The 25,649-nt window shown below is 43.1% G+C and overlaps 2 protein-coding genes across 15 annotated transcripts in view; one reads left to right on the forward strand and one right to left on the reverse strand.

Moving 5' to 3' along the window:
• Positions 1–25,649, reverse strand: part of RECQL5 (RecQ like helicase 5) — a 37,237-nt gene that overhangs the window by 10,914 nt on the left and 674 nt on the right. For 9 of the 11 annotated variants that reach the window (XR_011729989.1, XR_011729988.1, XR_011729987.1 and 6 more), the window contains exons 3-8: positions 24,792–24,913; positions 22,523–23,041; positions 21,699–21,804; positions 21,149–21,260; positions 18,805–18,967; positions 18,355–18,437 (exon numbers count right to left, since the gene is read on the reverse strand). Coding sequence is in view for 7 of the 11 variants with exons in the window: in XM_071764562.1 (XP_071620663.1) it covers positions 18,355–18,437; positions 18,805–18,967; positions 21,149–21,260; positions 21,699–21,804; positions 22,523–23,041; positions 24,792–24,913 (1,105 nt within the window). In the remaining 4 variants the exon portion in view is untranslated. Of the gene's footprint in view, positions 1–6,440; positions 7,184–18,350; positions 18,438–18,804; positions 18,968–21,148; positions 21,261–21,698; positions 21,805–22,522; positions 23,042–24,791; positions 24,914–25,649 lie in introns of those variants that run through there. The other 2 variants (XM_071764563.1, XM_071764564.1) reach the window with 2 other exon arrangements.
• SMIM5 (small integral membrane protein 5) lies at positions 409–16,689 on the forward strand. Of its 4 annotated transcripts, XM_071764590.1 has the most exons (4): positions 409–1,578; positions 7,583–7,726; positions 9,353–9,506; positions 10,915–12,201. In XM_071764590.1, the coding sequence occupies exons 3-4, from the start codon at positions 9,380–9,382 to the stop codon at positions 11,034–11,036; spliced, it is 249 nt and encodes an 82-aa protein (XP_071620691.1). In that variant the 5' UTR covers positions 409–1,578; positions 7,583–7,726; positions 9,353–9,379; the 3' UTR covers positions 11,037–12,201. The 4 variants fall into 4 exon arrangements, 2 of the variants coding, with proteins under 2 accessions (XP_071620691.1, XP_071620692.1); XM_071764591.1 differs by lacking the exon at positions 7,583–7,726 and having other exon boundaries at positions 1,191–1,578; XR_011729991.1 differs by lacking the exons at positions 409–1,578; positions 7,583–7,726 and adding an exon at positions 15,883–16,689 and having other exon boundaries at positions 9,367–9,506; positions 10,915–14,904.

Here is a 25,649-nt window from a genome sequence, read left to right on the forward strand (position 1 = left end):
CCACTGGATTAAAGCTGAACTGAACACAAGAGGTTCTGAAACACAGCTGGTTATGCATTAACACATGGTGGGGTAATGTCCAGAGTCACGTGAGCAGCTGACTAATGCCCATGAGATGGAAAGACGATTTACATAAATTAATGGTAATACAAATATTATTATACATGTCCTAAAATTGTTTCATCTTCTAAACATGCAACCGTATTATTTGCTTCCCCCACCCTTCAACAGGCATATGTATGAGCTGACCATGGGTCTTCAAAATGCCTAAACAAAATCATTATTTCATTTGAGACATCCTATTCTGATTTGATGTATGGGACAGGATGAAGAGTAAATAAGAGGTTTACTAACATGTTTTTGTCTGTGGCAATGCATTTCAGGAAAGACCTTAACTGACCACTCAGCTGCCTGCACCAATTCTTTGGTACACCAGATAGAACAGGAACCCTATTTCTGCACTTGGTAGAACAGAAGAACTGTCATAGAAGAAGAAGAAAAATCACATATCCCAAAGGAACCTCTGCCTTTCCCAAAATATACCACAAAAAAGCTTTCCTTCATATGAGCCAAAGAAGCATACAAAGCCTCATCAGAAGAGCTCCCTCCAAAAAGACTCCACCACGTCTTGGACTAAAGCCAGGAAATGAAAGCATTTAGAAAGGCAAAAATTGTGTGAGGACAAATAATCAACCTAGATACCAGTTGCTGAACAAAAGCCATTTAATAAGCTTTGCCAAACAGAAGAGCAAATTATGAGGTTGACAAGGAATTACAATTTTGCACCTGTCTAAAGGTGCTTTGTAGTATCAGCTGAACTTCAACAACCCTCTGAGACAAGACAGTGGTGTCAGCAGTCCCCAGGATGAAAGAATCAAAGCTCACGGCATCAAGAAAGCAAATTACTCGACCACGGGCATGGAGCAAATTCCCCAGCCCAGCATCAGCCCTGCTCCCCTGCCAATGCCAGGCCATGCTGCACTGCCCTTTCTTCCTCTGCCCATTCAAAGATCTCAAGAGAAAAGCTCCTTCCCGCGGGAGTCGAAAGGAAACTGGGCAGCATAAAGAAAAGTTAATCACTTCAACACACACCCAAAGTATCGCAAAGAGAGAATCCATTCAAGACCCACTCCAGAAAAAGCTGTAATTAAAAAAAAAAATTAAAAAAAAAAAAAGAAAGAAAAAAAAAAAAAAGAAAAAAAAAAAAAAAAAAAAAAAAAAAGAAAGCTCTTGCTAGGAGGAGATGCACAAAGGAAGCAAACAAGTGCTGGCACTCAGTCCTGCGGGGAGGTTGCACCAAGGGTTGGCTCAGCTTGCGGTGGCTCCTCGCCTCCCGCCCTCCCTCTCTGGCACACATGTAACACGAAACTTCATATCTCCAGGACAACCAGTAACACAAAAAAAAAAAAAAAAAAAAAAAAAAAAAAAAAAAGCAGAGACAACAGCTGGCTGTCAGCAGCAGAGCAGAGAGGAGCCGAGCGAAGAGCGAGAGACAAGGCAGGATGAGGGGAGAGATGACGTGAAAGTTTAAGAAGACCGAAAGAAAAACAAGAGGAGAAGAGTTCGCAGCGCGGCGGGGTAAGGCTGAGCTGCTGCTGCTTTTCGGTCAGCCGTAGCACCTTCACATTCCGCTTGTTAGGAAGTAGCTGGAGCTTTTGTAGCTCTCTCTATAGCGAACTGCAGAATCAGCCATAGAGGGGAGCTTGCTGGCTTGAATTCGTGTGCAAGGGACACTCAGGAGCAAAGGTGGTAACAGAAAAGGTTTTAATGGGACTGCAGAAAGCCGTGCTGCAGCTGTAGTGCTAACAAAAGGCTCCACGGTCAGGGTAGGAGTGAGCAACTTCGCTGATTAGAGAGGCTGTCTGCTTCTTTTTCTGTTGCTGTTCTGGAATGTGACCTTAGCCGATAAGCAGGTCTCTAGCACAGGGCATTCTCCACAGTGCTGAGTTGATAGATCAGTATTTGGTGTGGACAAGAGAGCTGGTCTGCTCCTCTGTACAAGCAGTGTAGGTGCCATTAGTGAGTAGCTGGCAGCACAGACAAGAGCATGTGAAACCAAGTGGGTGCCAGCCACAGCACTTCTCTAGAGCTCCTCCCAGCTGGAGCTAAGTTTTATCCCCTAAATCCTGAAGCAGAGAGCTTAGAAAACAAACCTTGGTTGGGCAACTAGCATACTGTGCAAGTTAAGCATCTGTGTCCAATAGAAAAAAATGGAAAGACTTTACACAGCTTCTAACAGAATTTTTTTTTTTAAACAGCTAGTACATCAGGCACAGATGGTGGTTTACTATTCAAAACAGCATGAGAAACCACTTCTCTGAGAGAATGCACACATACACATACATGGTGTGTGGTTTACAGTAACAAGACCGTCAGGTCTGAAGGCAGTAAGAAGGCAAGGAAAAGGATCCCTCAGATACCTGAAATTACCCACTTGGTTTTACCTAGAGAAGCCTTGGTTTTACATACAGACACGTCCCACACCCCATGCCCCATCTCTGCTACTGGGTGTGGGAAGGGAGGCTGGCAAGGAGACTGACCATATAAGCCCTTGTTTTTTACCATCTGAAGCTGATTACTATGTTTGGAAGCTCCTGCAGCTCCTAGCACTGAGCTGGGACCCCCACCCTTGCCTCTCCCAGGAGGTGCAGGGGCAGTCAGATGTTTACTAACAAGTAGGGAGTGAGGCAGAAAGCCAGTTCTCAACAGACAGATGTCTTCCCAATCCTACACATGCCTGTAGGGAAGAATGTCAAGGATCAGGTATTTCTACTTCTCTCCATTCCCATTATGGTGGGCAGGTCTGTCTGACCTACGTGTTGTAGAAGCACTGAATTGGAACTGCCTGTGTGAGATGATCTAGCAGTTAAGACCCACACGCCTCCAGTCTAACCAAAGGGGATGGAGGGAAGTTTCCACCCTGCTAATGAAGGGTCTCTGGAGGTTGTTTGTTGCAGTTAAGATGGTTTCTCAAATAAAGCACGGGAAAAACAAAGTTTAAGAGGGGGTGGGGGGGAGGGAAAAGGAAGGAGGGAGGAGTGAGGGGAGAAGGGCAGGGGAGGAAGGGAGGCAGAGAAACATGCCAAGTTTTCCTCGCCAAAATAACATCTTAATGGGTTTGGCTGAGGGCTTGTTCAGCCACAGCCGTGTTGTACATGTGCAGAGGGGTGTATGGGGGGGGGGTTAATAAGCAACATGAAACACGTGTCTGAATAAAAGAAGCAGGACGTGGCCTGTGATGCAGCTGTCACAATGTGCGAGCCTCAGCCTGTTGCCACACAAAAGTGGGAGTGCAGGTACAAAATGAACCCAGTTTGATAGAGCAGATCCTTTCTGTAACACAAGCCCCTGACCCACATGGCCTTCAGTGGCCAGTGCACAGAACCAGGCAGCTGGGGCTGCAAGAGAGCTGCGTGAGGAGAGCAGAACCCACCCCTTGCCTCCGTGGAGGCTCTCACCACTACCCTGCACAACTACAGCTGACACGTTCAAAACAGCTGCTTTGGAGAACTCAGCTGTTGTAACCTTCAGTTCTGAGCTCCTACACCCAAGTGGTGTCTTTGAGGGTCCCTGGAATACATTGATGACAATTTCCTTCTCCCGATGGCACAGGATGAGAAAAGGTGCTATATGCAAGGACCACCTCCTCCAAGCCCAGGAACAATGCATCCCAAGATAAGAGGAAGGCAGGAAAGAATGCTAGGAGGTCTGCATGGATGAAAATGTTGCTCCTGGACACAGTTAGATGTAAAAAGAGTCTACAGAGGCTGGAAGCAAGGACAGGTATTCCTCTTGGGAAGAATACAGAGAAGTTGTTCAAGCAGCCAGGGATAAGGTTAGGAAAGCTAACCCAAACCAACCCAAACCAGTCTGGGATTCCATGGCAGAGCACAGAGAAGGTTAAAAGAAAATGGAGAAGGTTTTTCCATCACTCTCAGGCAGCTCCAGCTGCCTTACCTCAAACACCAAACTACTGATAGATCTCAGTATGTTTGTGAAATAACTATTAACAAGGCTTTCAGAGGCACACAGCTACCTTTGTCAGCTTCCTGGGAAATGGTTATTTTTCTAATATTAGAATAGATTTTCAGACTCGATTCAACCCTAAAAAAAGTTCTCTCCTAGAAGGGCTACAGGTTTATTTTTAAAACTGACCTTTTCCTTCCATTGGATGGCTCTGTGCTTTGGTTCTCCCCCCTAAAAATGGGACTAGCAGCAAAGTTTTTGTGGATTTGTCTGTGGGATGGACTGGAGAAACCCAGCATGTTCTATAGAGGTGTAGAGACTCTCATCTCAGTGCCCCAATGGGTACCTCAGCTACTGAAACTGCTACTGCAGGGAATTCAGTGCCGTTTTGTATTAATATATTAGGCTGTGGGGAAGGGAAGGAGCATTTACAGTGCTGCCTCAAAACCAATCTCCAAATAGTAGGTGTTGGAGATGACAGGGTATTCCAGCCAAATGGCTACCCAGTCAGGGCAGCTTTATAACACAGAGGAATGTGTGGCCTTCTCTTCCAGACCAGCTGACAAAGTCAAAGCTTTTCTCCCATGACTTTGAGCTGCAGTTTACCAGTTTGGGTGTGTGCTGTTAAAAAGCTGAATTCTCTTGATACCGGGAACTATTTTCATCTGTTTGGGAATGAATTATAGGTCTGCCTGGCCCTGTTCACTCCTGTTTTAGTAAATAAGGGCTTGTCTGTGGACTACAGTTAACATTCTCATGCTGGTTAACTTCAGTCGTGGCAGCAAATATTGTATTAACAATGATGAGGGAAAACCATGCACTGATAATACCACTACATTTCTATAGCCCTTTTCATCTCAGAAGTACATTACAAACTTAGAACAATAAACAATAATTCAGGAATTATTACATGTCCTGCCAAAATGCATCTAAACTGTAAGAACACCTAGCAGCCCAGCACTGTTTTAGGGCAGGAAGCATTGCAGACCTTATCCATATGAAATCAGAAGCACGTTTCAGGAACCAAGAACAAAGCTGGTAAGTTTGAAACTGGCCAAGCCTTCATGTTCTTAAGAAAATAGCCAAATACAGTCAGAATTTGTTTTAAACTTTTGGATCAGCATAAAAACCATCCCCTCTCCTTCCATGAAGTTAAGATTGCCTTTTAAGATTTCCCACCAAATAAGCTACCACAATCCATACAGGCTTTCCATCCCTGTACTGATCCAATTTCAACCAACTGATTTGACTTGTCTGAGTAAGAGCAATGCAAAGTATTTGCTTTCCACAGCCACAATCATGGGAAAAAGACAGCACTGCAATAAGAATGTTCCTATGGCATTCTGCTTGATTGGACACATCGTGGAGGTCCTACTTTGAAGGCCCCTGGAGCTCTGCTGATAAGGCAAAGGGCACAGCACAGAATATTGATCTCACCTTCACTGGGAGTAGAAGCATTGGCAGCTCCAGGGCTTCCCCCCTCCAAAGCTTTGTCTCCATTTTTAGATTACTGTAGCAACAAACCCTCCCAAGCTAAGAGTTTAGCGGGAGCACAGCACAACCAACGGATCAAGGTCATGTCAAGAGAAAAAAACCAACCCTGTGGAGCATGGCTGGGTAAGGAGCAACCAAGAGCAGAAGCCAGTCTTTCATCTACTTTCACCCTAAATGGGTTCAGTGCCTGAAGTGTATAATAAGCAGTTAGCAAGCAAAGACTACTTCATTTTCTAACTGCAACAAAACCAGGGACTTGCTGAGTTTCTATTCAAAGAGCTGTCTTTCCATGTAAAGATTTAAGAACATTTTAGAGACTTGGTCACACAACATTTAGCAAACAAACCTGTGATAGTGGTTACATGTTCTGCCACTTCGCAGAGATGAAGTCACCCAGTGGGGGATGGGATGAATTATCCAAAGTCACACAACCAGTAAGCATCCCTGGCAGCCCAGGAAGACTGCCTGCATTAATTAACTTCCAGTCCTGGGCCTAAACCACAAACTCCAATTCACGTTCTTTTACACTAAAATAGGTTGTTCAAATGCCACCAAGGTTATGACTAAACAAGCTACTCATTTCTCAGCACTAAATTTAAGCTCACCCACTCCCTGCACGTCAACTTTTGATGCACCTATGTAGGCACACAGATAAAATACAGCCTTCCAAACCAAAGACAGACCCTCCAAAATAATTATCCATTACATCAATTCCAAAATACTAGAGCAATCTGCCTAGCTTAAGGGGATGTGGGACCCCACCTAACATTGTCATCCCAAAGTTCTTTTTCTTGCTTGAAGCCTAGAAGCTACCACACAGTCTGTTCACAGTGCACAGCCAAGATTTCTCTTGAATGTCTAGACTGAGGTATTTTAATGGCTTTATTCTCAAAGGCTTTAGGAAGACAACTTCATTGAGTGCTTCAGTATGGCATAAGTCCATTGAAACACTTCAGAAAGATAATTTCAGTACTATTATGGCAATTTTCACAGCTTCTGCTCTGGAGGGCTCCCATCCTCAGTGAATTAAGTTTTGAGGAAAGACAACAAGAACTACACAACTGAGAAAAACACTGGCAGGTAATTATGTCTGCTGCAAACCACACAGAATCTGTGGGTCCCAACTGGAGTGGTTCTAGGTTCTACAACAGCACTCCAGAAAGTAAACTTTAATTTAAGACTTAGAACCCTAAGTTTCAAATCTTCCAAGACTTGTCCATTTTAATAATAACCATTACAGTTACTGCTTCAACCAAATATCCCACATCACTTGGCCTTCAGTATTGTTGGTGACTGGGAACTTACTCAAACACTATATAATAAATATTATACTAAATAATAAATTCTTACAGCCACACTCTGAAATTTCTAAGTAATGTCATCACTGTTGTGTTGTACATGAGGAAGATAAGGCAGATGTATAATCACACAGCACTAACATTACCCTTATGCTGATCTTTAGGGTAAGATCTTAGTTCTGCTGAAATCAATTGGAAAAAGGTCACAATCAAAACTAGTCCTGACCAAAGACTTTACATCCCAAGTAAAGAAGTGTTAAGAAGTTATTTATTGTTCATCCTTTTGCTACACTTCACAATCAGAAATTCCAAAACTGTGACAGCCCTTGGAATCACTGCAGTCAGAAGTGCAGGTGAGCAGAGAAACATTTGCTTCCTCACGGCTGAGGAGTTGGAGACTGCACCACCAACATCAAACCTTGTCCCTGAAAAAGTTCAAACCAAGGTAAACAAGCAACATTCCTTGCAAGTTTTAGAATAGAAAGTCCTTCACTTAGCTCCAGACCAGGTACCATGGGGCAGAGGAATGTCCATTACTGAAACAACAAGCTCTTGTCATTTTAATCTGGGCACTTTGCTAGTCCATGGGGGGTTCTACAGTCCTAATCAGTAATTTCAGTAATTTTACCCTGTATACCCAAACTTCAGAAGCACAGTGCTTGTACTTGCTGCCTCTGGTGCAGTGCAAAGCATGGTGTGAAAGGTTACAGCAGATTCCTTACCAGGAGAGCTTCTGGACAGGCAGAAACAGCCCCCATAGGGAACATACATTTGCAGAATATGAGAGCCAAATATACTTAATTCTTAAAAAGTTTTTCTTCTAGAGCCAGGAGCAGAAAACACAAATCTCTTCACCTCTGCCTGCACCACCATCTCTTGGAATGGAACTAAAACTGGAAGCTTGCTGACAGAATCCTGCAGCACTGTGCAAAGAATAAAGCAGCCATTTCTGGAGCAGCTTGCTTGGGGTACAGCAATCATCTGGAAAGAACAATTTAACCCCGGTCTTGAAAGTGACCTTTTCAGGTCACAAGGCCACAGCTATACTTCCCTGCTAAGTTGCACAGAGATTTTTCTGTAGATGTAGATTTTCCATCCACCCCCATCCCTAGGAAGCCATCTGGTTCTGATTTTTATTCCTTTGCTTAGATTTAAAAGAACAAAGAAATCTCTTTTTGAATTGCATAAACATACAAAATGTAATTTAACTTGGCACTGTAGTATTTAAGCCCAGCATGCAAAAAAACAGCCAAGGTCTCTCTGTCTTCATTGTTTAGAAAAACTGAGCTCCAAGCATCTATTTGTTTGAGTAACCAAACCAGATGTGCACTAATGAACGAGCTGGCTTATTCTGGAAGTACTGTCTTAGTCACTTGGCTTTGTGTTATCACCAAGACCAATATTAAATTGCAGTGTTCAAGTCCCATCAAAAGTGTTGACTATTGCAAGACAGTAGTGATGCTGTAGTAGTGCATTCTGATGCAGCAGTGACACAGAAGAGTTACAATCCATCCAAGTGTTGATCTGTCCAAACACCTATTTTGAGCAAAACTATGGATATTTCCCAGTGATATCCTATTCTTGGTACTGGCTTAAGCAAAATTTGAAGTGCCACAGCTCTCAGGCACACTTGTTTGTTTTCAGGCCTTCCAAAATTTTTTCTCACAGGGTAAAAAAGAACAGCAGATACTGGTGGCAAAACTGGAACTGACTAGACCAGTAATATTTTCAGTAACAATAGTTCCTGGTCATAATTCTTTCTGAAGGTGTAACAAGGCAGGAGGGATTAGCTCCACAAGGGAGGTATCTCCCTGACAATTCAAGGGGCTTCTGCTTTACTTATCACCAAAGTGGTGGGGAAATTCACTGTTCAATTCATATATTCTCTATTAGAACAGCCTGTGGCTCAAAAGAAAAAAGCTACATTTAGCTTACCATATAAAACTTACAGGCATCTGTAGGAATTAGAAAAGCATGCAGCTATCCCCAGTGAACACTGACATTAGCTCTCATTAGCAACATTAAGTAAAGGTGGTTGATGAAACAGCAGTAGTGGTATTGTACTGAGGTTTTAAAGGAAGCACCTTAGTTTTTGAGGGAGCTTTCTGTAGCTGAAAGTGCAGGAAGTCTTCACAGGGGTCTATTTTGTGTTACTCAGTAAAAAACAACTGAAGATGATGTTCCTGTGGCATAGAATATTTGGAATTCAAGTTGAGTTAGGACTGCATTTCTTTCTTGAAGGACAAGTTACCACAACTAGTAAAAAAAAATGTACTTTCATTGTGTAAAAGCCAAGGGCAGGCTCTGTCCAGTTCTAATTCTATGCCTGCTGAAACGAGTGTCCTTTTAGAAGAAACATCATTTTGCCTTTGCTCAGTAGCACAGCTGACAAGAGCACCCTTAAAGCTAGATTTTGAAATTAAAACAGTGCCAGAACACGTAGATAATTAATAGTCCTCCACCTTAGCTACTGGGAACAAGGACTGAGACCAGATAAACTTGTTTTCCTTGTGATCACCAGCTCTATAAGAAGGCTGACAGCTTCCTGGCATTAGTCAGTGAGAGGATTCATTCTCTATTTGGTTCTTCTACAGCATAAAGCCCAGAGAGGTTGAGGCAGAATGTCTTCTGAAGGCTTTCTCAAGGAAATGCAAACCATTGGTGAAAAGTTTCTCATTAAGCTCCAGAAACTGCCCAAGGCTGACCCAGTGGAGATTGTGTCCTTCTGTGTGGTTCTTCTGTTTATTGGTGAGTTAACTGATGGAGGCAAAGGGGTGTCAGAATGTCTCTTCTCCAGGAGCAGTTTTCTCCACATCTTTGTTGGTGTTGGTGGTGGTTGTTTTCCTGGCTATGCTCTAAACCCAGTTTAATTTATAGATGTTTTTTAATGCCGAGTGTGTGCGTCTACACACATGCAGAGCACAATAGGAAACTGTACAGTTTTCCCTACTGTTCTCATATTTAAGCACACTTAAGTTTAAACAGCAGTATTTCAACCAATGCAGAGCTTCTGCAATGTTTTGATGCATACGAGATAGTTTATGACAAATGGTGTAAGGGCATCTCACTGCCAGGTAACACACCAAGTCTGAGACACTGAGTGTCATTCCTGTGCTTAGTTCAGTGGAAGCCAGTAAGCTTCAGAGGAACCTATTTATTCTCCTCTGGTAATGACAAGATCCCTCTCGCTGCTCTGTGTGGGGATGGCATGGAAGGAATAACAAAAAGCTTGATCAAGGGGGATGAAGTTTGTTTAGCCAGAAGGAAAACAAGCAGTAAGGAAGGCAGGCCTGCCCCCTCGAAGAAGTGCACTGTGCTCCCAACCAAAAGGAAGGGTGTATATCCAGCCTGGACACTCCTCCCTGAGCTGGAATTTAGAAAGGCACACCTGCTGCTTTATTTTTTTTCATACCTACAGCTGGCTCCCCACAGGTCTGGTAACCTGGCAGCCCAGCTCCAGACTCCTACAGAACGTATGCGCAGACACGTGCGTGTTCACGTACTCTTACGTCTTTTGCAGGATTAAACCTGTCCTCTTCTGTTTCAGATAAATAAACATATCCCTCCCAACACCAACCATTATGGCTAGTGTAGAATAACAATAAATTAGCCTACTGCCTCGTGAAACAAATCTGTGTTTTAAGTATCCATTTTCCCAAGCTAAATACAGAAGGAATAAAGCCAACCTAGGCACGAATATCTGTTCTCACTAAAGGGTGCACTGCAAACACTCGTGACATACACAGTTGCCTGTTTGACTAACCAAGTTCTCTCATTGCTCTTCACACAACTATGGGGAGCATGGGATCTCCATCCTTTCCAGGCACACAGCTTTATTTAGTTGCTGCACGTCATCTCTGAAACAACAACCCATTAGCCTGGTAAAGATATGCTCCCACACGGGTTGGCACATAGCTCTTATGATCATGAAATATCCAGTAATAATTGTCCAGATTAACTGGATAACTAATACAAAGGAGCAGGAACTCAGAAGGAGGGAGGTGAGTTATAGGGGAAAAAAAAAAAACCAAATAAAAATAACCAAGAAACCAGGGTTTGTTCACTCTGCTCACCAAACTAGTTGGAGGAGACATAGGGTTACTCTCCAGTGATTGTTTCTATGTTGTGAAGCAATATCCTTTGCTTTTCTTTCCAGTTACTGTTCTGCTGCTCATGATCATTGCCTGCAGTTGCTGCTGCTATAGCTGCTGTAGCTGTGATGGACATCCTGACCACAGACGTAGGAAGATCCAAGTCCGCCCAGTTGCCCATTCATGAAATAAAACAACAAGTGACACAACCAACTATCCAGGACATCCATGGACATCATGACTCAGTCCTATGGGAATGCCTTTCTACACTAGCTCACTGAAAATGGCAATAACAACATTAATATGACTCAGAGGACCAGAAATCACAGTATGGAATTCCTTCTTCCTCAGACAGCCACTGCTGGGTTCCATGGTGTGACCAGAAAGGTAAAACTACTTTACCATCTCTGTCTCCTGCTTCTGGGGTGGGGGTGTATGGACACAGGCTGCTGAGAAAACAGACACTTTCCCAGTGGCAGCCCTGCAGCTGGACCAGCTAAGGATTCCCTTTGTGAGCATGGAGCCACAGACCAAAGGAGAAAACACAAGCACTGCCACATGCTTGGCAGAACTCACTTTTTCCCTAAGTGCTTAATCCAGAAGGATGATGCTGGGTGCTACCAAAACCCACAGACACCACTGGAAGATCCACAGGCCCAGTACCCCTTGGATCAAGCCCAGATCTGCTTTCTTAAAAGCCACTGGCAATAGAAACATTCAGCTGAGGTGTCTCCTGAAAACAAAAAATTGTGGATCTATCCACTGCTCCAGATGTGCCAGCTGAGATGCTGAGTACAGCTGGTAACAAACGCTCCCTGCTTTATTTCATCAGTGTTACAATGTGAAATTGTAAAAAAAAAGTAGATGTGAAATTGCCAAAGAGAAAAATCAGATTGTGTGCAATATCCTTTGTAAATAGAAAGTTGAAGGCAAAAGGAAAAAAAAAACCACAAAAGAAAACACTTCACTGATGCTACAGCTTAATTTGCTCATTCTGCTGCTAAACCTGCTCCCTCCCCACCTCCTGTGCTCTCCTGCTTCTTGCCAGTGCATGGTCCTTATAGAGCACAGGAGATACAGGGGATGAACAAATTCCTGTCCTTACTTGAGGGACCTGTCTGCCTGACTCCCTGCACTGTGTGCAGTTTATTTTAGTGGGCATAAACATTATGCCTAAGGTATAATTATCAACATATAAAAAGGCATTTCAGAGGGCTGACATACAGTATGGTAACTGTCACTTCAGGGTACACACACAGCAGCTGACAATAGGCTTTGTGACAAAGCAGAGCCAAGAATGGGCTGTACAGCTGAAGTTAATGAGTGCAAATAAATCCCTTTTCCATGCTGCAGCCACTGTGTACGTTTGGTTTACACTTTGTTGAACTTCAGAAATGGACTTATGTAAGTACAAGGCTATGGCACAGGCCACAGCTTTCATAACAGGGACAGACAAGAACCATCATCCCACACCTGGCTCTGTAAGGCACCAGTCTGGCCTTCAGCCCAAATGTGAAACCAACCACCCTGATGGGAAGGTGTAAAATGTTACACAAGTAGATGTCACCTTCTACCCTTGTATTCCAACTGCTAAGTCTAGAAGAATCAAAGACCTTACAGCTGTCTATAGCAGAGCCAACATGTAGCTAGAGAGAAAAGAATCAAGTTTATAAAAGTGGGCTTTTAAATAATCTTCGTGCTTCAGAAAGGAAAAAAAAAAAAAAGAGAAAACTTTATAGAAATCTCTTTTGTCTGATGCCTGCATTCAAATTAGTAAAATTTTCATTACATCAGTAGCTTCTCATGTATTTAATGAACTTCATTTTTGCAAAGAAACTAGATTTAGGTATTCTACATTTTTGTAGTGTTGCACATTGGAATGTATCTGCAGCCAGCAACAGGAAACTCAAGGAAACTAAGGAGTTTCCTTGAGTTCTAAAACTCAAGGAAAAAAAAATTTCTCAAACTCCCAATTTCACTTATAAGTTCAGAACAATTTTCCAGAAGATGAGGATGTTCCTAAGAAAGTAAATATTCGAGCCCCAACTTGACAAATGCCAACAGAGATCTGCACCACTGTGAGCTGCTGCATGCAGAGAGAATAACAAGCACTGGCCTTGATTACACTGTCCCAATGCTTTCAGTCCCAGCCAATATGCTGGGGTAGGATAAGCTCAAGCATGGCCTCAATGTACTCTAATCAACATTCAGAGCTGTGTCACACTAACCTCCCTGTCAGATATGCCTTGGCTAATTTTGTGTACAAACAGGTGACATAGGAAATCTCAGCTCCTCTTTTGCAGGGCACAGACTCAACAGATGTTTCTGTATCTCAGTTAAGTCACAAGACCTGAGGAAGAACAGAGCTTAGCTTCTTCCCTAGCCTGTGCTAGACAGTGCCAGCTGCAGGAATTAACAGAATGCCTTTGAGAAATCTCTCAGCAGCATGGAACCAGTCTGTGCTACCAGTCAGGAGGAAGCACAGCAGGCTGGAAACATACCAGTGACCCAGGGGCTGCTGTCAATAGGAAGGAGCTGCCAGGCCTTATCTCAACAGGAAAAGCTACAAATACATGTTTCCCAGTGGTGCTACGAGTTGAACCACTGACAAGTACCAGGCAGAAGGACAAGAGAAATGGCTCCTGTCTTATCTCTGCCACTTCAGGTTCCTAAATTAGAAGCATAGAATGAACACAGCACTGTTAGAAAAGAGGAGAGAAAATAAAGCAGTTCTCTAAAGAATTCAGGTGGCTTTCTGGAGCAGAGGAGCAGCCACCCCATGGAGGAGGGGTCCCTGGACTGATTTCTACACACATGCCTAGATCTCAGGCCAAATGTTCTGTTTTGTACCATTTTGTACCATTGTACTCATCTGGACTATTCCTGTATTTGGTATTTAAATACACCAAATGCTTGCCAGGGCTGGATGAGGTCTGCAGCCTTCTTGCATGCAAGAAATCAGGTTGTCCTGAAAGATATCCAGCAAATCCCCAGCTTACTGCTGCTCCTCAGAGTCTGCTGACCAGAAACATGCTGGTCTCTGGGTCCCTGCTCACCACTCACACAAGCATTTGTGGTTTTGGCTTCAATCATGACCCACATAAATGGACCTGGACTGCCCTGAGCACTAGAGGGGATGGATCCTCAGTATTTCAAAAAGCAGAAGGAGATTGAGACAGCACTGACTAAGGCAAGACTGCTTCCAACACTGTGCATGTTGAGAAAGCCTAAGTGAGCCTAAAAGAAACTTCAAGGGGATACAATTACTTCAGTCCTGATAATACAAGTGTTGAAATAGTTTCTTTCCTTGAGGAAACTAACAGTGAGGCCACCTTCCCCAGCAGAAGTGGTTCAAGTTTTACTGACAACTCAATGGAATAGCTTCTATTCTGTAACATCATCCCTCTGCTTTCAATGTGATTTACTTGGCTTGCACATGACAAGTTTGCTTGTACACACACACAGCCTCACACACCACTTACTCCTTGTTCTCCCCTCCCACCTCTCTCCAGCACCATCCCTCTGCTCTTCTCCAGTTAGGAAAGCAACAGGCAGTCAGTTTTACTGCAGCTAAGGGGAGGGCAAGGCTCTGGAATGAATGTGTCCACTTAAATTGCCCACTGAAGTTTGGACTGGAGGGCAATCTTGTTCAGACTCTGATTTTAGATGTGGCAGTCTCCTAATGAAGCTGACAATACAGATCCAGGACACAAGGCACTCTTCTCTCTCCAACCTGCAGCCTTCCCCAGGCAGGGCACATTGTGGGCCTTTACAACCACTGTAACAAGTGCATGAGTGGATAAAGCCATGAAGAGGAAGGAATGTCTGAGCAGCAACTGAACTAGGTCTTTGTAACTAGTCTCAAGACTTCTGATTAGATTAGCCACACCTTTGCAGGAAAGTTATACATTAATCATGCACAGAGTGCAAACAGGCCACTTCCATGCTACCTCTACAAGTCTCCAGGTGCAGTAAGGGGGTCCCTCAGCACAGGTCAAGAGCTCTCAGAGTGGGTGAAAAGGTACCAGAAGAAACGCCTGCTACAAACACAACAGGTATTTATAAAATCACATACAGCTATGCTATTTTAGGAGATTAACTGTGGTTAGCAAGAGACAAACTTTGTAGGGTGTACAGTATATAAGGTTTCTGCCTTTGGGTCTATAGACCTAGTATCTGGGCTGCCTCCTTTTTAAAAGCAAAGGCAGCTATCCAGAACAGCTTTCATGTCCTGTATGTCTGTTGGGTGATCTGCCATCATCCCAGAAAACAAAACACAAACTGAATCTATTTGGCTGCTGAGAAAGAAACAAAAACTTCAGCAAACTGAAGGGCAAGGTTGTGCTTCTAGTCAAATGTGACTTGCTGGGGATGAAACATGGTTTATAGACTAATCCTCTTCCTTACAATATTAAGAATACAGACATAAGGGGCAGCAAATAAAAATCAGAAATCAGAGATCAGAAATAACTCAGATAGCACCCTGCATTATGCCTGCAGAGTCATATTTGAAAGAAAGTGTGAGAAATAATCCATCCTTTCCTTGAGAAGCAAGGAAGCTTTAGTAAACCTACAAGATGTTCACAAAGAGACACTGACTTCTTTAGAAAGAACTGCCAAGTCATAATGCAAACTTCCAGTAAAAGAGCAAATGTGTAGAAACCACTGAGATTCCAGTTTACATTATTGCATGGGATGTAAAATTATGCTTCTATTGCAGAGAAACAATGTCTTACTGAAGCAGCTAACTGATAGCAGGAGACCCTTTTTTACAGGACTAGACTATTCTGAGCCCTATGAAGATCTTTGCTTATTGTTGGTGTTAATTCGATCCCCAGTGAGCTCTCAGAGTTTAAATGCCAAACTTCTTCCTTCTGGTTTTTGCTCCCATTTCAAGGAAGGGTGACTCTGCCTTTTGGAAGAGGGGTGCCTGCAGGCACAAATAGCATGCATGCCTATTATAGTTTTGGGACTGTGGCTCAGAGTATAGAGGGGATTCACCAACATCTGATATCATTCTTGTCTACCTCCAGCAGGGTGGAAGCCAGCATGTCATCAGTACAAGAGGCATTCTCAGTTCTCAAAAACCTAAAGAGAATGATTGTAACAAGTGACTGGGCTCTTGGAGGGCTAGTGGTGATTGGCACCTTCTGTCTTGTTTGTGTTGCTCTCCTCTTGTTTGCTGTCATCTTTGGGTGCTGCTCATCTCCAAGGAACAAGCGGAGTGTGGATGAACAGTGAAGCTGAGACACAGTACCTGGGGCCCTGCAGCTTAGCAAGACTCAGGCCAGCTACACCCTGGTTGTGTTGTTCATAGAAAATCTCAGCTTCTCTCCCTGGGTGGGTATTTCTCCTCATGCAATGTTTCTGCATCAACAACAATGCACCAATGCCAGCAAGCTCACAAGACCACAGCAAGCTCAGTACCCAAGGCTATCTGTCCTCATGCATGACTGGCCAAACACCACAGTCAACTCACCTATACATGATTTTCATTTTTCAAGCAAAACCACCAGTTAGAGTTGGCAAATGGTCACCCACCACCTAAAACTGATAAAGATCTTTTCCACTGCTGCAGTTACCTTTTTTTTCTCCATCTTGCAAATGGGCAACAGGAAACTCTGACCAGCAAAAGCTTTGTCTTAACCCTCTCTCTAAAAGCAGCTTATAACATTGTTCTCCTGTCTTAGTCAGACAATAGCCTCAATATACTATACAAAAACTCTCTTGCCAGTATACAAGTCTCTATTCATTCTTATTTAGTATCTTGCAAGATCAGAGTTTCAAGTTTGCTTTCACTGTTTGAATAAAACTGTATTAATTCAAAATGTAAAAAAGAATGCAACATGGTAGTTCTTTAAATAGGACCATAATCTCCTGTACAGTTATGAGCAGAGAAGCCAGCCAGTGGTGCTGCAATGTGTGACTCTGGGATGCACATGGCATGGTATACAGCAGAAAGAACATACTAGGCTAGGAGAGGGAAGAAAGAGTATAGGAGACATGATTTCTAATTAGGTCACCGATATTCTCTTCAAGAAATTTCTCTTATGTACCCAGTCAAATCTTATTTCCATTACTATTCGTCTAAGCAAAAGAGAATGATTTCAGTTACTGCCTCACTGCTGCAGTGCAGCTCTAGAAAAGGGCTCACTCCAGGTAGCAGTGAGGCTCTTCAGAGCATGCATGAAGTGGGGGATGCTGTAAGATGGTTACACAAAGCCTAACTCATGCCCTCACTGGAACACCACCCTGGAATGTCCTGTGACTGCTTCTGGCTTGTGCAAGGTTAGTTCAGTGATTCCAGTTGGAATGGCACAAGTGACCATTCTCAGATATGATTGACACAGCTAACTCTACTGATAACCAACTTAGGAATGAAGGCAGAATAGATACTAATAAAAGGTTTCATGAGGTTAGCATCTAAGCAGATAGATACAGCTCTCTCTCAGATTATATAAAACCAAGACACAAACAGACATCTATCCAGCCACTCTCACAGTGACCTGGTAACAAACATCAGAAAGAACAGAGTTTGATCCACTTACTTGGCTAAGAACTTGTTACAGCAAGAAGCCTCCTAGTAGCCTCTTCCCACAATCACCTTGATTTTGGGCAAAGGAGTGCTCTAGGACTACTCACGGTTGTGCTAAACTTCAGTACAAGCAATACTCTCACAAAGCAACACCATAAAAACAGGATTTGTTTACCAGACATGACCACGAGGAGAGTGCCTGCTCTCTAAGGTATCAGGAAAGAAGCACATGTTCCAGTCACACAGAAAACCATGTCTTAACACAGGTGCAAAAAAATGAAACAAAATGCAGACTGGAAAGCAAGAAGCATGTTGGCCATTTTCAGTCAGTGGACATATACTGCTCTCCTACAGGCAAAATTATAGCTTTGATGTCTTATCCAGCATAGAACAGCAATTAGCACAATTACAGCTTACAAGTCATGAACTAAGCCTGAACAATGCATGTTGTGGTTTCTAGTCTGCATTTAGACTGGGCATGTCCATAATTTGAGCCTGTTTCTGAAGCATTCGAAGCACCATCGGCTCATTTGAATGTCAGTGAGAATCACAGATACTCTGTACTGCCTCTGAGATTTAAAGAAACATTAAATCTACACACTTCCATCACTGGTCAAGCTGTTTGTCTTCTAAGAGAGATGATGTGGTGAAGGAGGAACCAAAGCAAAAGCAAATGGAACTAAGTCAACCCATCATCAAAGATAGAACCTAGTAAAATTCATAGCCAGAGTAGTTAAACATCACTGAGTCACTTGGGCAGGCTCCAAAACCCACATCTCTGTTAACTTAGAGGTGGGAGTGAGCGAGAGATGTCTCAGGGACACTTTCTTCAGCTCAGACAGTAAAATATCAGGCAATTAATTCTGTAGTTTCTTTTTCCTTGACATGCAAGATCTCAGCCATAACAATGCCTCAGAAGTGATAGTAAATGGCTTCCCCCACATTAAACGGACTCTGAAAGCTCACTCACCCCAGCTCCTCACAGAAGTTCACAATGGCATCAAATGCTGTCATCACAGCTTTGTCAGATTCTTTTAAGGTGCCTTTTTTTTCCTGAAAGTAGACAGGGACAGTAACTGTAGTTTTCCATTTAAATATAAACAGATAAAGAAACTCTAACAATGACCAAATCTAACCCTTCTGATGAATATGGCAAACAGGTACAGACATCACACTCTCTCTGCTCCACACTTCTGCTCTCCCATGTCTCTGTAACTGGGCTGGAACTGCCTCTGACTCCCTTTTCCCTTCCTGCTTCTCTGCCTTCTGTCATCCCTCGAAACAAGGCTGCAGACAGCTCTAGACTCAGGAAAACTCATTTAATCTTTGCACATTCAGAGGTCACTGCAGACAAGAGGCAAACCAGATCAGGGCAAAGGCAGCATATGTGGGCAGGTGGATACTATTCTGCAGATCTTACTTGGATGTTAGAGAGCTCCTTCTTGATCAGGAAGCTGACTTGGTCCCGGTCATTCCTTGAGTAATAGAGTCGGCAGCAGGAGGGCTTCCCATCTCTCCCAGCTCTCCCAGATTCTTGGTAATACCCAGCCATTGATTTAGCAATATTCCAGTGGGCAACAAATCTGCATGGGATAAGACAACAGGAATGCATACATAACTGTGCTGTTTGTGGACATCATCAATAGTAAAAAATAGGGCAGTAAAAGTGCAGAAGACAGGATTTAATATAGCAAGGGATTTTGCATGCAGAAATTTAAGTCCTCTTAACATGAGACACAAGGAAAGCAGCAGAGCTGTAAGAAAACAAATACACCTGAAAAACAGGTGAGCAGGTTGTCACTCCAAATGGATGGAAAAGAATCAGCACACAAATATCCCAAATGTGCATACAATTGTACAGCTATGCAGAGTGAGAATAAGGACATAGCTTTAAGGAGTTTGGGAGATTTAACTATAACATACAGAACAGAAAAGTCCTGTTTATTTTGTGGAACACAGTTTGAACATGACAGAACATAATTTGAAATACTTGATTTGAAAAAGACACTTCTTTGCCAACAAAGTGGGCATGGGAAATTCTGTCTCATGAAGCCCACTTGTAGATGTAGGCATTCTTCCTGACCAGCAAATATGACCATGAATCATCACTGAACTATGTAATCTCTGAAGCAAGGTTTTCAACACACCACTGTAAGACTGCTTTAAACCTGCTTGTACCTGAATATTCAGCAATTCATCTTATACCAGTGTTGAGAGGATTTTACACTACAGTAACACTGCCAAGTTTTACATACCAGTCTGCCTCAAAACCAGCATGTCCCAGAGGCAGGTATGATGCATATGGGTGTGGCAAAAAAAAGTAAATGACAAAAAGCAAGCAAACACGTTTCTCCAGACACAAAAGCTCCAAAAATGGGCCAGGCAGGAAGCAGCAGAACTTTTAATCCCTATCAGGAAGTTTACTAAAGAAATACATAAATAATCTCAAACAAAACTGAATTAGCAGTGAAGAGAGGAGCAGATTCCATTAGAAAAAGAGAAACCACATCTGTTTTCCTTCTTGTGCAGAAAAGTCACCACCAGAACTTGTTAGACCTGATCTTAGTTGACAGCATACACACAAACACTTAAAACTCTGCCAACATAGAGCTAAGGCTAAGCAGCAGTGCATTGCTGCCTGGGCTCAGGTGTAATTTAAACTATTAAAAACATCCTGTAAAGAGTAACTTTAGCTCTGTTCCTTGGAAACTGACCATGTAACAAGCACATTTCAGGTATATTTCACTCTCAGTCAGCCCTACACATTTCAGTTAGTCTCCAGTTTACTTTTTTTAATGATAGCTGTTCTGAGCAGAGCAGAAGGGTTTTAGCAGATCATTAATTCATGTTGCTATCAGAGACTTCTCATATCTCTGCTGGGTAACACATATCAAGCAGTAAAGGAGTGCATTGCTACAGGATCCTGTTATCTGCCAGCACAGTGACACAGACAGAAGGGGGGCATAGTTATGGACCAATGTGATTGTCTCAGTGATGTCCTGCCCCTCTCCTGCAGCATTCAGAGCAATTGCTTTAAGAGGATTTTAGAGGAAAGATCAGCACTATTGGGGGTGTTGTGTGAGCTGCAGATAACAGGGATAGAGTTACCCCTCTATGAAGTGATCACAGCTCACAGTACTAACCACCTGCACATGGTGGTACAGGAATTCTAACAACATGGAGCAATTATGGTAATGGTTAGAAGTCCCAGAGGAACAGCAATGGAAAACATGTGCAAAATTTCTGTCCTTTGACTAAAGCTGTATTTTTTATATGATTACTGCCATTTTTGCTACTCATTCTGCACTGCACTGCAAAGGGAGATGTCTAAAAAAAGCTGATTCTGACTATTTTAGTAGAGGGCATATGAATTATTTTAGTTGCAGATTTTCCCACTGTTATTTAACAGCAATTATTGCACTAAGAGAAATGAAAGGGACAGCTGTGATTGTATCAAGATGTCTCTTTATGAAACCCTGGAGGGTGTGGCAAAAAACAAGCATTCCTCCAGTTTTTCTTGGTTTCAAAGATGACTAACAAAGAGGAGCTCTAGTGCTTTGTTGTTCTTTCCTTCACAAAACCCTTCCAGGTTTGTTTTTGCTGCTTTTAAGATAAAAAACCTCCAGGTCTGGTATTGTGGGTTTTAGCAAGTGTTCATCAGGCATTTGAGTAAGGTTTATCTGGTAATAGAGAGACTGAGGCTTTCCCTTTCCCACTGCTCAGGTTTCAGGCTCTAGTGGTGCCCAACACTCAGTCTCACACACCTTACATTTGCTTTGTCTACTCCCATTCCAAAACTGATGGTTGCAACAATAACAGGGATCTTCTCTTCCATCCATTCATTCTGGACTGAAGTCCTGTCAGCTGCCTTGAGCCCTGGGAATGGAAAAAGAAGGAAGGAAAAAATGAGAACAAAAAAAAGGAAGGAAAAAAGAAAAAATAGAAAAGAAATGAGGATTTTCTTCCTCCTCTGAGCTGCTGTAGTGAGCAAAGCCCCTAACACACTCCTCTCTGTACACAGTCCTCTCTGCCCATGAGCAAGCAGAAGTCAGCAGCAGTTGTTTCTGTTCCAAAGAGAAAAATTCATATCTCTCCTGGGATAAAGCTGTTGTTATATTTAGTCCAGTTGTACATATTAGGCAAGATCCAACAAAACCAACAGTTGCGGAGTGAAGGCCCCACATGTACCTCACAGACCTGATGCATAAGACCATGCCTAGAAAGGTGTTTTCTAGGTAGTCCCAACCCAAGCCTTGAAGGTGGGACAGTTCAGTTCTATCAGCTACAGAGAGATGCAGACACAGCTTCCAATACCTGCATGATATGCCTTGGCTTTGACTCCTCGGTAGCTCAGTTCAATAGCCAGCTGGTCACACACGTCCCTCATCCTGCAGTACACAATGCCACAGCCAGAGTACACCTGGGAGGACAGGAGAGAAGGTCCATGACACTGTCTGAAGCCAATCAACAAAGCTGCAGTCATCAGTATGGAAGAGACAGGGGGGGTGCCTAAAGCTCATCTCTTCTACAAGCTGATTCTCCAGGAATTGAAAAGATACTGCTACAGCACAAAAGTAAATCAGACACAAAAAGTTTTCTTCTAAGTCCTATAAGACTAAACATCCACCAGATATGGTCCCCAGTGGGCACTAGGCAAGAAGTAGTCTGCCTCCAATAAACTCACGTGCAGAGGCTATAACTGAGTTGCCAGAAGTTATTTGGGGAATTAGTGTTAGAGCAGGAAATTCAATAAAACACTTCAAATGCTTCTGCTCACTCCTGCCACAGCTGAAGTACAGAACACCAAACATTCAACGATTGCCTGGGATATGACAAACAAAGAAATGCTAGTTTCATATTCCTCATCCATTTTTTTTTAGACTAATGCCTGAAAAGAATGCAGCCTTCACATTCTACCTATTTTAGAGGAACTAAAAACATTTGTGAGCATTTTCCTTCCAGGAACCTCCTCCTTCCCCGCCACAGACCATACCAATTACTGGAAGGCCAGTGACCATTAAGATAGATTTATTACTGGAAGGCCAGTGACCATTAAGATAGATTTATTACTGGAAGGCCAGTGACCATTAAGATAGATTTTGTTCAGTTTATCCTCCTTCCCTAAATATAAAACCTACCCCAGTGGTGTTCTTCACTTCAAGTGCCTTCAGACAGAAGTCCTTCAAGTTGGCGTATGGATCCGTCAAGAGCTCTTTGAACTGCACATCATAGAACAAGTTAGATCTGAAGCAAGGAGTCTTAAACATGGCCAGTGGCTGCCTTAGCTTAAGTGCTGCCACAATGTCCTCCTGGACCTGCTTGGTGGCCGTGGCAGTCAGGGCAACACAGGGAGTGCTGGGTACCCGGGTGCGCAGGGCACCCAGCCGCAGGTAATCGGGTCGGAAGTCGTGGCCCCACTGGGAGACGCAGTGAGCTTCATCAATGATCAGGTAGGACAAGAGGTTACGGGACAGCAAAGAGTTCAGAGTAGGTTGGAAGGAAGAGGCAGCTGCCATCTCTGGGGTGAGGTACAGGAGTTTTACTTGGGGCTTCTCACTTGCCAAGTCAGCCAGGATTGCCTTCTTTTCCTGGGCAGAAAGCTTGGAGTTGAGAGAGCAGGCTTTGATCTTCAGAGCCAGCAAGTGATCCACTTGATCCTACAATAAATACAAAATTGAAAAGAAATGAAAGGCAAATGGAAATAAAAGTCACCGTCACCAAGACTACTGGGGAGATCCAGGTGAGGCACCAGCTTCTACCTCCAGGATCAAGTCTCAGGACAACATATGCCTGCAGGCTGGGTGTTTAGAACTTCAGCTTTCATCTTCAGCTGTGAGCAAATCTGTCCAACTCTTGCATCCAACTGCATTTTTGTGCATCCATTCACTTTAAGACAGTTTGTTTGCTGCTGGGGAACACCAACAGGGGTCTGTGCAAAAGGACTCATCATAGCTACAATGAGCTGAAACAAGCCACCAATATCTCTCAAGATTTACACTATCAAGTTGTGACAGATGGAAGATGAATGCCACCACCATACAATAAGAGTGTGTTTCATTCCAAAATAACTAAAGGATGTTATAAACACAGCTGACATAGGACAAAATAGAAGGATCATGCAAATCACCACTGAACAGTATCAAGTCCAGGTGAGAATCAGCCATGAAATCCAGGAAGAAAACAGTGTAACACATCCAGTTACATCCAGATGAACCCTGGGCATATAAATTCTACCCTCTTTCCCTACCCCAAGCTGCTCACTTGCACTTCACAAGGATTAACATTTCAGAAGATATAAATAGCCCTGAAAAACAAGTATCTCCTTACTTTACTCAATAACTAACTGTTTTCATTAACTGACTTAATAGCCATTGTTTCCTGCTCACAAAATCAACTCTCAGCCTCCTCATCTCAGGTCTTGATGAGAAGACCTCTGAAGGTTCACTCCAGCTCTGTTCCCTAGGACTCCCTGAGCCTATCTCAATCTATTTGTCACTCTGATACATTCTGCTTCACCAGCAAATCTTACCAATGGTAATTTTTTTAACTTCCATTTCAGTGATACAATATTGTCTGAGTTGGAATTTGATCAGAAATCCTCACACTTGGAAAAAGTTCACAATTTATAACACCTTTCTGAGATGTGTTACCAAGCCTGCTCTTCATTCTTACTGGATATTACATTAAGACCATAAAGGAGTTACAAAATACAAATCAAAAAGCCTCAACCCAAAACAGCAGCCTACAACACCAGATGTCGTGCAAAGCTAAACAGATGTTTTACAGAAGTCTAAGCAATGCTACAGCTGCTCTTACAGGGAAGTGCTTCTCCCAACAGGTGATGAAACAGTAGACAAAATACAGAAAACAGAAGTGTCACAGATGAAAGTGCTCAAGGAGCAGCTGAGCTGCTTCTGGTAACAGAAAGACTGACAGCACCAGAAAGACATTTTGATGCAGAACAAATTATGCCTTCAAAGGCAACTTCATCACTCTTGGAGTTATCCCTTTATAGGTAAAATGGCAGTTTTCTTCTGGGGAAAGATCCAGTTTGGTCTATTTGAAGTACTCTGCTTTGCTGCTTCTCTATAGCACATGGGAGGTAAACGATAACTGGGGAAAATGGAGAAAAGCTCAGTTATAAAACCCACCAGGTTATTATTAAAGAAGAAAAACCTCCTTTTAGAGAACTGCATAGTATCATACCAGAATTACTCTGCTCTGCATCTAAGTTGCAACCTCTTCATTTATCACCAGGGTAAGGAAAACATGCCGAGACATCAAGAGAATGCAGAGGCAGGCCAAGAACAGAGACTTGTGGGCAGAAAGACAAGAGGCAGCTGTGCCTCCAGTGCCTCCTGCCCCCCTTCACTGAGTGCTTTCCAACAGCTAACAGGAGACAGTTACCTGAATCAGTGCAATCAGAGGTGAAATGACAATGGTGATGCCCACTGCCAGAACTGCAGGAAGCTGGTAGCACAAGGATTTCCCTGCCCCTGTGGGCATGCATACAAAGACATCCTTCTCCCCTGCAAAGACAACAGAAGAAAGCTCAAAGCTACTGAGTGGTTCCCAGGGCTCTGACTGGACAGGGGGCACAAAGGTTTTTGGTCTGTGAGAAACAGCATATGTGTGTGTGTGTGTGGCATACCTACACAAGACACTTAATTTCAGGTGGTAAAAGTATAACAGTACTTTACATGCCTGCAATGGTTTCCTTCAAAGAATCTCTGATTGCTTTGTAAACACTTAGAAACAGTCTTACAAAAGTACCAGAAGATACACAGAAACCAAGATAAAGAGAAGTTAAACAAGTTATTCGTGCTAATTCTCCTCGAGGTGAGTTGCTTTCAGTCATCTTACAGACTTTCAGTTACCAAATTAGCAGCCCCATGACTGATCTTTACCACACCCTCTTAAAGTTTATAACAGAAAGGTACATTATAAGAAATAAGGGTTGGAATTCTCAACCACAGATAATAAGTCAGTAACTGTCCACTTCACTCAAGGCAATGCTTATGTTAACAGGCAGACCCTGTTGGCAGAACACTGCTCCTGGCCAGTCTGTTATCAACAGCACATCTGCAGAACTGCTGGAGAGATGAAAACTGTAACCATATCCTGAGAGCTGTTCTCATTCACACTGTGACCTGCCAGGGCAGCTGATGGTTCGCAGCCTGATCAGCCGAGGAGGGCCTGGAGGTCCTGCTGAGTCCAAGGGATATCTCCTCAAAGCAGGAATGGTCACAGCTCCTGCAGAACCAC

Source organism: Heliangelus exortis, chromosome 20, assembly GCF_036169615.1.
Source record: "Heliangelus exortis chromosome 20, bHelExo1.hap1, whole genome shotgun sequence".
NCBI classification, from domain to species: Eukaryota; Metazoa; Chordata; class Aves; order Apodiformes; family Trochilidae; genus Heliangelus; species Heliangelus exortis.

Excerpts from the sequence above, each read along its gene's own strand:
- SMIM5 (XM_071764590.1), top strand. The coding sequence starts at position 9,380 with ATGTCTTCTGAAGGCTTTCTCAAGGAAATGCAAACCATTGGTGAAAAG. Across the intron at positions 9,507-10,914 it reads TGTGGTTCTTCTGTTTATTG|TTACTGTTCTGCTGCTCATG; the intron begins GTGAGTTAACTG and ends TTTTCTTTCCAG.